Genomic DNA, 12,251 nt, shown 5'->3' with positions numbered 1-12,251 from the left:
TTTAAATAAGATTCTCTAAAGTGTTTCAACATGTGATCATTACATTGGTTTGTTATCAAAGGTGTTTTCCTACATAGCCAGACTGATTGGGGGACAGGTTGTCATTATTGCTGTCTACATAGTGTCTTTAGTGGAAGCTGAGCTCATGGAAGACCACAATTTGAATGGGAACTGTGCAGCAGGTACTCAGGTTGGCCACAACACAGCTCCCATATTGATGGCCCATAATATGGCCATCGGAAGGTTTTTATAATCACGTCTTAGCTTTCGTGCTCAGGTATTGAGTGACCTGATGTACCAACAATCTGCTCTGTCATCAATGGGTAAAAGGAATAATAATCTTTATATAGTGCCATGCTTCCCTGCGTACTAGTAGTATTGGCTATCCCAACACAATTTAACTGAAGTGTTAAGTGGGCACCGATTTCCAAATGCCCAATTACATCACTTTCTACCTACCGAAAGGTCAGCATACCCACCAAATTGAAAGATTCATGCGAAATTCCACAATTTATGTAACACAAAACTGTTTGTTCTTTTTATTACACTTTATAATATTACAGGTTTTTTTTTTCTGCAATCCCAAAACGTTTTCTCTTTATTACTTTTTTTTGTACATTATATCATACATAAACCTCAAAAAAAAATGAGTGATAAAATATACATGCCACAGCAGCAGAAATACATTTTTGTTGCAAACTAGCTGAAAACTATAGTTTTGCCCTTCGGATTATTATACAACTACAGCAAGAAAAATTATGATACAGAGTGCAGATGTCATACTAGACCTGACTGTGGACACGTAGGAGTCCACATCACCGTTGGTTTGACATCTTTGTGCTCCCCAAATGTGGGGAAAGGCCAGTCTGTTATTTCTGCTTGTGGTTGGGTGTAGATACTATACAGATATCATAATACAGAATTTTGGACAGGGTATAAAAGAGGAAAATGTTCACCTTCATGTGTAATATTCTTTTGCATGACTTTAGACTATACCTCAGATCCAGGTCTCCTACACAACAACTTTAAAACAAAACCGCACCTGGAAAGTCAACTGAAGCACAGAAGAACTGGGCCAGATATGAGTTATGGAAATGACCCAGTGTTGGAGAATGTCTTGCGTCCTTCATCCCAACATGAGATTTTACCGCTATTGGCGGTTGCGTTTGGCCTTCCATTCACTTCTACTGGACCAACAACTGGCACGTAAAACTGCATGTTCTGACCATCTCAAGTTCCATGACTTGGTGGATGTTGCAGATCTTGGCCAGAGAAAATTGGATGAAGTAGAGGATGGAGGTGTAATGCTGTGGCAGCAGCAGCTGAGGCAGGCCTTGGAGCAAGCAGGGTTGGGTATAGAGCAGCATGGGGTACATGATGAAGGGTCAAAGGCCCAGCCGGGTGTAGAGCAGAGGCAGGGATTATATGTATGGGATGGCTAGCCAAGAAAGCAGCAGGATGGGCAGGGATGAGAGAATGGGTAAGGTGAGAAAGAGAGATGGGAGCCAAATGTGGCTGAGGGATGTGATGGACTTGTGCCAAAGGTTGCGGGTGATGGGGGATACCAATAGCGGCTGCTGCAGCAGCATGCTGCAGTATAGCATGCTGTACACTGGTTAAGGAAGCAGCAGATACGGGGGGTGGTGCCTGCTGAATATGAATAGGCTGAAGGGTCGGTGTTGCAGGCTGCAGAGCTTGTGGGATAGCTCCGGCTGGAAAATTTTTTACTTGCTTGGCCAGGAGCTGCTGTTGTATATGCTGTTGAGCTGCCTGCTGTAGCTTACTATATTTTTCCATTTCTTCAGGAGTAAAAGTGATGGGTTGGCTTTCCAGAGGTGCTAGTGAACCTTCCTCCTCCTCTTCTTCCTCTTCATCTTCCTCCTCTTCCCCATCTGGTCGAATTGAATTTGGATCAGCTGTAACAGGAGGGTAAGTTGAACCTTGAAAAAAGTCAGAATCAGGCGGTGGAGGAATTATTCTGCCATGGAGTGGGGGAAAAGGAAGACTGCCATTACCCACAGGGTTGGATGCAGTTCCTTCTCCAAACCCTTCAGCTGGCGGCTGGAAGCTAACAGATTCCTCTTGGGAGTTTGGTTCTGGAACCGATGCAGGAGGTTCAGACTCCGAGACGCTCTCTAACTTGGTTGGTGTCTTCTCTTTCTCCTTCTCCCCATCAACAGTAACAGTAACAGTTGCTTCTACCGTCTCAGTTTCAACTTTTTGAGAAACGATGCCCTTTGTCCCTACAGGCAGTTTGCCTATTAGTGGGAGTTGAGCAGTTTTCGTACCAAGGGCAGGTGGCAACTTAGGACCAAAGTATCCCTGAGGTGGGTCTTTTACTTTTGATCCAGACTTTAGGTTGCCTTCACCTGTTGTGCTTGCTGCCTTCTCTAAACGACGGGACTGGATTTTTTCTAGGAGTTGTTTTGCCGTTAACGAACATCTCCCTGTATCTTTCTCAGTGCTACTGCGGGGCAAGTTAGTGCCACTTGCTCCCCTTGTTTCTGACCCTCGACTGCCTTCTCTCCGGTTACCAGAGCGAGAATAATGCGGGGACTGTGAACGATAAATTTTTGAGCGGTTGAAGTCCCTTCTACCACCTCTACGGCTATCTACACTATCCCTCCCATGAGATCCTTTTCCAGAATGACTACGGACACTGGTACTCCGATCTCTACTGTAACTACGGCTTCGTTTCCAGCTGTGACCAGTTAAGCTACGGCTCCTCCTTTTACTTCGACTCCGGCTACTACTACTAGATCTACCTCTACCGCGACTCCGACTTCTTCTTGAGCGACTTCTGCTCCTAGAACGACTACGACTGTAGTCAGAGGAAGAGTATTTGTGTCTATTGGAATGTCTCTTAGAAGCCACAGAGTCTGAATCTGAACCTGGTGACCGTCTTTTGGAACGCCTCCTCGATCCACTGCTATAACCACTGTAGTCACTATCTGAATAGCTATGATCATGACTGTATCGACTTCTATCTGAAGATCCTCCTGAACTAGAAGAGTAAGACCGTCGTCTCTTTCCAGACCTGGATCGACTTCTGGATTGGTCACTTGCAGACTCATATTCATCACTGTACCTAGAAGTGGATTTTTTCCTACTGGCATTGTCCTCACTATCATCCTCAGCACTACTATGACGGTTTCTCACCTTGTTAGGAGTAGTTCTGTGAGACGAGGAGGAAGAGGACTGTGCAGGAGGAGGAAGCAATTGCTTGAGCTCTGTTTTAGCCTTTTTGTTTTCTGGCTCTTTGGAAGTAGTATGAAGTTCTGGTTTATTTGTTGAATTCCCCACACTTTCTTCTTTAGTTAGTTTTCCCAATGCTGTGTCTTTTGAGTGGCTTGCTAATGCAGGAGATGTACTTTGCTCCCCATCCTCTAGTTTCAACACCGTTCTTGAAGAACCTTTTGACTTCTTGTGCTTATGCTTCTTCCTTTTCTTCTTTTGTTCAGTCCCCTCTTCTCCATCTTTGTGTTTCCGTTTTCGCTTGCCACTCTTCTTGTGCTTTTTCTTCTTCTTTTGCTTGTGAGTCTTTCGTGTAGCTTCGCTTTTGCTCTCTTCTTCGGGGGTTTCAGGTTTTGCATCACCAGAGGGAGCATTGGAGACTTTAGATTGTGCTCCACAAGTATGCACCACTGGAACAGACTCCTTTTTAAGGGTGACATTTGGTTCCTTGCTTGAATCGGCATCAGTCACACTTTCTTTGCTGGTACCTGGGTTATCTTTCGGTTTCTCCATTGCTTTCGCCTTTCCATCTTTGTTTCGAGAAAGTTTGAAGTCAAAGTATAATGGGTTGCAGCTATAGGAGATGGAAGGTTCTGCCTGTGTGAATATCAAAAGCTCAGAGGGCCACTGCAGTGTTGTGCTCTCATCCTTGCTCAGGACTGGGAAAAAAGGGCCAGTAGGGTGCCGAGGCCTTTCCTGCGGTTCTTTTACAGGTGTAGGGGAACTTTTGGGAGGTTCTTCATTTGTAATATTAGCGGTTTCTTTCTCTGCCGCATCATCTTTTTTGTCTACTTTAGGTAAAGCCAAAGGACCACTACTGACAACTGGTTGAGGCACAGAACTCTTGCCCTCGCCAACCGTATTCTTTTCACTCTTTGTTTCACTCTGTTTGACAGATCTGGCCTTGGTAGCAACACTTTGTTTCTTTTCAGCCTTCTGCAAGACATTTTCTACTTGCGTTTGCTCAGTGGATCTCATGAAAAGCAAAAACTGGAAGTTTGGTTTCACTTTGCAGTGAGCAGGTGGCATGTAGTGATAGTATTCGGGTTCCCCGGCATGTGCCCCTCTTTCTTCATGCTTCATTTTTTTCAGTTTTGATAAAGTGCTTGCAAGGGAAGCGCCATTATCTTCTTGGCTTTCCTCCTCTTCCACCTTTACTTCACTTTCTTTGCTGTCTTCTCCCTCAGCTGATTTTACAGTGCATATAAGGTCAGCGGTTGCCTTCTCCTCTTCCCTTTCTTCCTCTGTGGATCCTACCTCTTCTCCATGATCCTTGAAGACAGCTGCTGACGATTCTAACTTCAGAGGGGTTTTTTTGGCAAAAGAGAAAGAGAAACCTACTTTCTGAAGAGAGGATGGGCCAGGGGTGTTTTTGAAGCCAAAAGTTATGGCTGGGGAAGTGGGTTGTATAGAAGTACAAATGAGGGGTTGCGGCAATTTCTCTTCCTGCACAGATTTAGGACTGTCCTGTGTCGTTGGGCATGTACTAACTGGCAGGTCTTCTTCTTCTAGTGTTTCCTCATCCACAGCAACTGTAGTTGTCTTGAACATGGGACCACTGCCAGGAGCACTGTTGAAAAGAGTGAAATGAAAATAAATGTGTGCAACTGTAAGCTATCCATACAACAATTTACAGAGAGTTGAACTTGAAGATAGTAAAGCTATAGTTCACAATATAAACTTTCAAGACATACCTTTTGTGTTCCTCATTTGCCATATTAGATTAAAATGAAATTTTCATGCAAATAAGCTGGTACATCAAGGTCAAGGTTATGCCTGCCGGTGCCCTTTTATTTTTATTTTCATACTGTCCAGCTCCCAATGATTGACATCCCATACTGAACAGTAAAACCTGCGCACCAACAGACATGACCGTAAGCTGGTGCACAGAAAATGTAACTTGAAAGATAATGTAATTTTCTTTAGAATGACATTTCACTGGAAAATATATATGCATGCTTGTCCAATACACAATGTTTTCTCTTGCAGGTGAGTTGGTAGACTCCCTTTAAAGGTTCCCTGCAGGGAACTTACTGTAGAGCTAAAGTCAATAAACAGATTGATGTACACTTATAGTGTAAGCGTTGTTCTCCATATACTGGATCATTATGGGTCAAGGAGTCCAGAGGATGACTGCTCAGTAGGTATACATAAAAGGATAGTAGTTAATCATTAGTTCGGCTCATTCACACAACTCCTATGTCCAAAGTAAATAGCAGGCATGTAAATAAATTATTCAAATCTTCCACACTGCTGACGGATCACACAGCATACTAAATTTACAGATCAGGGACATAAACTACAGGGGGAGCAGCCATAGCAGCTTAGGGCTCTTGCACACAATGTTCACTTAAAATTCCGGCACGGCTATTCGGCCATATATTTCTATATAATGCATGGATTCCCGTCCACTGCACTAGTGTGCAGTCCGTGCGATTGTGCCACCATAGGCCACATTTACACGGGTTGCACACGCACATGTGCAAGAGCACTTATTAGGGGTCTATTCGGTGTGTAAATGTTGTGTGTGTTTGGAGTGTATATACACTATATTTTATGTGTCTGTGTGTAGAATTGTGTGTATTTGTTGTATGTGTATATATGTGATGTGTTGATACTGCATGAGGGGATATGGTACTGGATTATGTATGCGTGTATGTATATAATGTGTGTGATTGTAACTCACGTGTAAACATTTATGTATACTTTTTAAAGGGGTGGGTGTGGGGGATTATTCAGAAGTCTGCTATGGGCCCCTGCCTCTACTAGTTACACCCATGCTGCAAATATCCCTTATCAACAAATATGCTCAGAAGAAGCAGGCGAATTCCCCAGTGAGCCCCTGAGCCACAGTGAGCACCTAACATCCACTCCTGCCATCACTGGTGCACAGCACAATATACTTACAGAGTGTACAAATTCTTAATAAATAGGGCAGAGCTTGATGAATAGCTGATCTACTAATACATTTCTTCAAATCATATATGAATAATTCCAGTCTTTTCCATTCACCTTTCAGATTGCTTCCTCTGCTCCGCTAACTCAAGGAGACGTCGCAGAGCTTTCTCTTGCTTGCGCTCATCTTTCCGGGAACGAGAAGAAACATTTCGGGCAAATTCTCTCTGTTTGAGGTCCTTCAATCTCTGCATGTACAAAATGGGATTTGCAAGGAATAGTTCAGCATAAAGCGATTACAGACCTATACAATGTTGGCAGTCTTAGTTTGATCAGTGAAGACTGGGCTATGTTTGTAAGGAACCTAGTGTATTGTAACATCAACTAGCAATTGGCACTGCAGATCCCGAATGCCTGCTCCAGTTCTGAGTGAATGTAAATGTCTGAACTTTCCATTTTCCTCAGCTAGCAGTCCTCATAGTGATATTCTTGTTCAATCCATCAGACAGGCCTTGTACACAGATTTAGGTATGTAAAGCCAGGTTTAATCTCCAGTCCAGGGCTTATCTACTAAGCCGTCTGTGATGTCTGCAAGTTATTCTGGGAAACTGAAACCACCATGGGGGAATACAGATGAATAAATGTGTCCACTACATGCAGGAATCCATCAGCTGACATGGTCAAATATGGACATCACAATTTAAAAGGGGAGGGGGAATTTAATGGAAAATCCATAGCGTCCCCTAAAATTTGCTAAGATTTCTCCTGCTACAAGTGAACAGTTTGGTAAAACCACATGTACGGTTGTAACAATGAACTTTGCGGTATGGATCCTCGACGTAACCCGTGTTAACCCCTTGATGATACAGTACATACATTACTGTATTACATGTATTATACATGGAGTGGGCTCATGAGCCGCTGGGTGTATTATACAGTAGATACCCACCACTAACAACCACCTTGCACTCAAATGCAACTGCGGACCTTAAAAGATAGTGTTATATCAACATGGAGGGTGGCGGTGACTAAAAGAGGCCGGGCCTTAAAAAATATTAAAAGTGACATTACCTAGCTCCATACATTAGTATGAAAAATTATGGGCGTCAAAATGGTGATAAAGAAATGTTTTCTTTATTAAAAAGGAACTTGTGTGACACATTATTAGCTTCCTCTAAGTCCACAAAAATCAGCAACTCAAAATACATCAGATACAAGTAAAGCTCCATCTCCATTACTACAGGCACCGCTGCCAGAGCACATTGTGATAGCACTGCAATAACCGCAATGTATCAGCAGACAAGATGCTACACAACTTATCAGCACACAGATCTGCTGACTGCAGTGACTATACAAGCTGCTGTAAGCAAGGAAATTATTGTGTGCCTGATTATATAGGAAGCTTTGCTGCAACATATTTAGAGAATTACTGATAAACTGATTGCATCATAAATTCTTATACTGCAAAGTATTTACATTTTTCTTCTGGTTTATGGCTGCATTCACACAGACATTGTGCGGACATATGGGCTAAGTGTCCCCATTGACGGCTATGGTGACCTGGTGGAGGTGACACCGTACCGTACGTGGGGAAAGAGAGTAGCCTCTATCTTTCCCCACACGTACGGCCAGGCAGCGCCATTTCCTATGGAGAGGGAAGGGGTGAGTGATGCTGCTCGCCCAGCCGCAGTGTGCATGTAAATGAGGCCTATTTTGGATTCCCAGCTTGATAAACCTGTAAATCTGTAGCATGGAGGGGCTCTTGTAACACCCCCAGGAGTCCTTCTAGCTCAGAAGCGTAATTTTAAGTAGATTTTAGAAGGAAAGAGGCCATGGATAACAAATAAGATTACCACAGTCACAGTGCCTGAATCTCTGAGTTATGTCCCTGGATTATCATGATAAATTTTGATGGTTGATTTCTAATATTGGAGACAGGGAGCAGCTTTATCTAGACAGGGACCCCCTGCCACTGGCCACAAACAACCACCACCTAACTTAAAGAAGGCATTGAAATAAACATCTGGGCAGGGGACAGCCCACAGAAAGCCTCACACATTATTAGCTGCCCCATGCAAATATACAGAACGTCTTTTCTCACCTGTTTGTGTGCGTGGTCATAAGAGTTTATGTGGTTGTCAAACTCCTGGTGCTTCTGATACTGCTTGTCACACAGCTCACAGTAGAAGTTCGCCCGCAACTCTTCCAGGGCTTTTGCAATGGCCTTCTCCTTATCCACGAAATCCTGTACAGGTCAATACAAATTTGTAATAATTTAGATTCCATCATTACCATACATTACATTGTTAAAATAATTTTAAACAAAAAGAAAAACTGGGAATCACTACATATACATCAATTATGCATCTTGGAGGAAAAGTATACATGGGCTCCTCAAAACAACTCTCAAATTATCTGAAAACAAAGATTCTTCAACATAGTTGTTCAGGGGAAGTATACAAAACGTTGTCTCAAAGATTTAACCTGTCAGCTTCCACTGTGAGGAACATAGTAAGGAAGACCACAGGGAAAGTTTCATTTTGGAAGAAGGTCCTGTGGACTGATGAAACGAAGATTGAGTTGTTTGGTCATACCAAAAGGCGCTATGCTGGGAGGCAAAAAAAAAAACACAGCATTCCAAGAAAAACACTCTCTACCCACTGTAAAATTTGGTGGAGGTTCCATCATGCTTTGGGGCTGTGTGGCCAATGCCGGCACCGGGAATCTTGTTAACGTTGAGGGTCGCATGGATTCCTCTCAGTATCAGCAGATTCTTCAGAATAATGTTCAAGAATCAGTGACAAAGTTGAAGTTACACCGGGAATGGATATTTCAGCAAGACAATGATCCAAAACACCGCTCCAAATCTACCCCGGAATTCATGCAGAGGAACAATTACAATGTTCTGGAATGGCCATCCAAGTCCCCAGACCTGAATATCATGAAACATCAGTGGGATGATGTGAAGCGCTGTCCATGCTCGCCGACCAGCAAACTTAACTGAACTGGAATTGTTTTGTAAAGAGGAATGGACAAAAATACCTTCATCCAGGATCCAGGAACTCATTAAAAGCTACAGGAAGCGGCTAGAGGCATTTTTTTTTTTTGCAAAAAGGAAGATCTACTAAATATTAATGTCACTTTTCTGTTGAGGTGCACATACTTTTGCACCTGCCAAATTTGGTATTGATGCATAGTGCACATTTTCTGTAAGTACAATAAACCTCATTTCAATCCTGAAATATTACTGTGTCCATCATTTCTTAGATATATCAAACTGAAATAGCTGCTGCAAAAACCCAAATTTTGATAAAAATTCAGTTAAAAATTAGGAAGAGTATTACCTTATACTTTTGCCTTAGTTCTTCAGTGTCTTCCTTCTCTACCTCCAAGACACGTCTTCGTTCTGTGGCATCTTCTGCATAGTCCAACTAAAACATATGAGTAGATAGCATTAATTTAACAGCTTACAAGTTATCAAAGTAATATTGGAAAGTGACAGGAAGCCGAGCTGCAGGAACCTAGCATAACAACGGCACAAAGTTTTGTACATTTCATTTTTTTTGCCATTAGCTGAATGGAAGGATAAGACAATACTGGTGGACTATTTGGGACTGGAAATCTTCATTAGGAACAGCTTTCCCCTCTGCAGTCTCTGCTTGTGAATCTGTAACCCTCCCTGTGCTGCTGGGTGCAGAACTAGCTGCGGTGACTCCCCACTCCCCCCCCACCTTAACCATAGAGCTTCTAGGTAAACCTAACACCTCAGCAAGCTTCTGCCCATCTTAATTCAAGATGTAATTCAAGGGAAATTTCAAGTGAAAATCTGACTAGGAAGGAGGAAGAATAACAAAAGATCTAAAAAGCGGCAGAAGGAGCGTCCAGCCAAAAGATTACAAAGAATCGGTCATCAGTTTTGACCATAATAAACCGCAAACTGCTAGGTCTAGGTCCTGGAGATCTGTGTAAGCATATCTGTGTAAAGTAAGTAGCAGCGGGACTGTGAACAGGGAATTTTTAATCCAGGTTTGCAGCTCCTGCAGGTGGTCAAGGAAAGTCTTTCATCCTAAACAGCTTTCTGCTCTTTGCAGTGACAGGCCATCTACCATCAGGATGAAGGATTGTAAACCAAGCACACTGGGATACCGCCTATGGCAAGATCTGCTCTACTTAAGGCTTCTTATGCCCTTGTTTTTAAGAAAGAAGGCTTTAAAAATTATGCCAATTCTCTCTTCTTTATTCTTATTTATATAGCGCACACAGATTACACAGTGCTACATAGAAGTTGCCAAATTGGTCCAATAAATCCTAGAGGAAGATTTCCTTTAACTGTTACACAGACCGTCCCCTCTGCTGAGCGACTGCTGTTTGTATCCAACCAGAACCCTAAAACAGTTCCTTTCCCCAACAGAGGGGTAGGGCAGGAAAGTAACAGTGCAGAGAGCAGAAAGCTCTTCAGGCTCAGAGACCAGACCACACTCTTTACAAGTCCTGTCTTTACTAACATACACAAAGTTGTGTTGTTATACTGCTCTCCAGGGCTGCCAACTAACACAGACTGAAGCTTTGTATGGTCAAAACTGCTGACAGATTCCCTTTAAAGCTGCACCTTGTTCTCCCATTCGCAATGCACTACTTTTAGTAAACTAGAAAACCTACCTCCATTTCCATCCGTCCCATTCCCATAACATCATATTTAACCACGATTGGGATTGGATCTGTCCTGCCTGGAGAAGAAATAGAAAAATATTGAAGGTTAAAATTGAAAAGTAAGAAAAACTGAACTGGTTATTCAATGGGTTTGGGTGGTTAGACAATTTTGCCTTGAAGTGCAGAGACCAGAAAGCTACAGTGGACCAAACAAGAGTCATTCTCACAGCTTACCCCTTGCAGCACCCATGGAGACACACAGTTCGTTATAGGGGGATAAGCTTTCCCTTCATTTGTCACAATACAATACTGGATTGCCATTACTCTTCATATGAGGAAAAAAAGCATGCTGACTATTTGCTGCAAGCAGCAATACACTACAAGTGCATGATGAAAGAGAAGGAGTTATTGACCCAAATCTCCCCCTCTGAACAGTTCACGGCATGCTCGGTAAGCTGTGAAAAAGACTAGATGCAAATAAAGAATTGACTCAACTAAATCAAACTAGCAGCAGATTGAATTTTATTTGGTTTTCTTGCTTCGAAGAGTATCCGAAATCCACTCAGAACCAGCCAAAGCAGGGTTGGGAATAGGGTAACTGGGGTGGGATAAAATAGTGTTGAGCAGACAGGCAATTCACTACCGTATCTGATCTCAGACTGGTGCAGATTCCATGTAAGATTACATCACAATGGGATGCAAGTCCAGGAGACAGAAGGGAGGAGAGACAACTTACCTGCATGTGTCACCCACCTTGAGCAAAAAGACAGACTGTTAATATGTGGTTGCCCAGGAACCTGCTATGTATGCATGTGGCACACACCTGATCATTATACCATTGGGCTTCTTCTGTACAGTTATGAAGTGGTTATACATATAGGACTCAGGAGGAAAGATGATCTCGAGTCTATGGTGCAGTCCCAATGGGTGTTTATAAAAGCTCTGAGGGAAAGTTAATACATACTCTATATAGAAAAGGCGAGACAACTGATGGTAATTGTAAGCGTTCCCATAATCCTAACATTCCCAAGATATGTTGATGAATGAATGCAGCAACCACACGGGCAACATCTCTAACAATTTCCGGATATAGAGGATTTCCCTAGTAAGAAGTCCGTTTTGATGAACTATTGAATTTTCAATATCAGGCTTTTCCTTGGGAAGAGCTCACCAAGTGTTTCACATAATAATGCTGCACTAGATAGCATGAAGGCTTGGCTTGTTTACCTATAGTACTGTTTTATATGTGCTCTTCTCCATTCCTGAATTTGAGAGGTTAGAAAAAAGTTCTATGTTCAGTGTATAGAATACATCAGAGAAGCTAACCTCAGAGGAAAAGCAAACTTAAACATGGAGAGAACATGCACTGGACACTCCTGCCTTCATCCATTGTCCTGATACCCCGATACATTCCTTCCCCTCAGATCTATAGGGGAGGAGCAAAAACTGCATCCACATTAATCTCACCTAAA

General features: G+C 42.7%; 1 protein-coding gene across 6 annotated transcripts in view; it reads right to left on the bottom strand.

Moving 5' to 3' along the window:
* Nucleotides 1–525: 525 nt before the first annotated feature.
* GPATCH8 (G-patch domain containing 8) overlaps nucleotides 526–12,251 on the bottom strand; it is a 36,210-nt gene continuing 24,484 nt past the window's right edge. For 4 of the 6 annotated variants that reach the window (XM_072111238.1, XM_072111241.1, XM_072111240.1 and 1 more), the window contains exons 4-9: nucleotides 11,516–11,532; nucleotides 10,789–10,856; nucleotides 9,474–9,560; nucleotides 8,231–8,374; nucleotides 6,247–6,377; nucleotides 526–4,804 (exon numbers count right to left, since the gene is read on the bottom strand). In XM_072111238.1, the coding sequence (XP_071967339.1) occupies nucleotides 1,231–4,804; nucleotides 6,247–6,377; nucleotides 8,231–8,374; nucleotides 9,474–9,560; nucleotides 10,789–10,856; nucleotides 11,516–11,532 (4,021 nt within the window). In that variant the 3' untranslated portion in view covers nucleotides 526–1,230. The remainder of the gene's footprint in view (nucleotides 4,805–6,246; nucleotides 6,378–8,230; nucleotides 8,375–9,473; nucleotides 9,561–10,788; nucleotides 10,857–11,515; nucleotides 11,533–12,251) is intronic. The other 2 variants (XM_072111237.1, XM_072111242.1) reach the window with 1 other exon arrangement.

Source organism: Engystomops pustulosus, chromosome 6 (assembly GCF_040894005.1).
Source record: "Engystomops pustulosus chromosome 6, aEngPut4.maternal, whole genome shotgun sequence".
NCBI classification, from domain to species: domain Eukaryota; kingdom Metazoa; phylum Chordata; class Amphibia; order Anura; family Leptodactylidae; genus Engystomops; species Engystomops pustulosus.
Note: the sequence above shows the minus strand (reverse complement) of the source record. Positions and strands in the feature narration are given on the sequence as shown.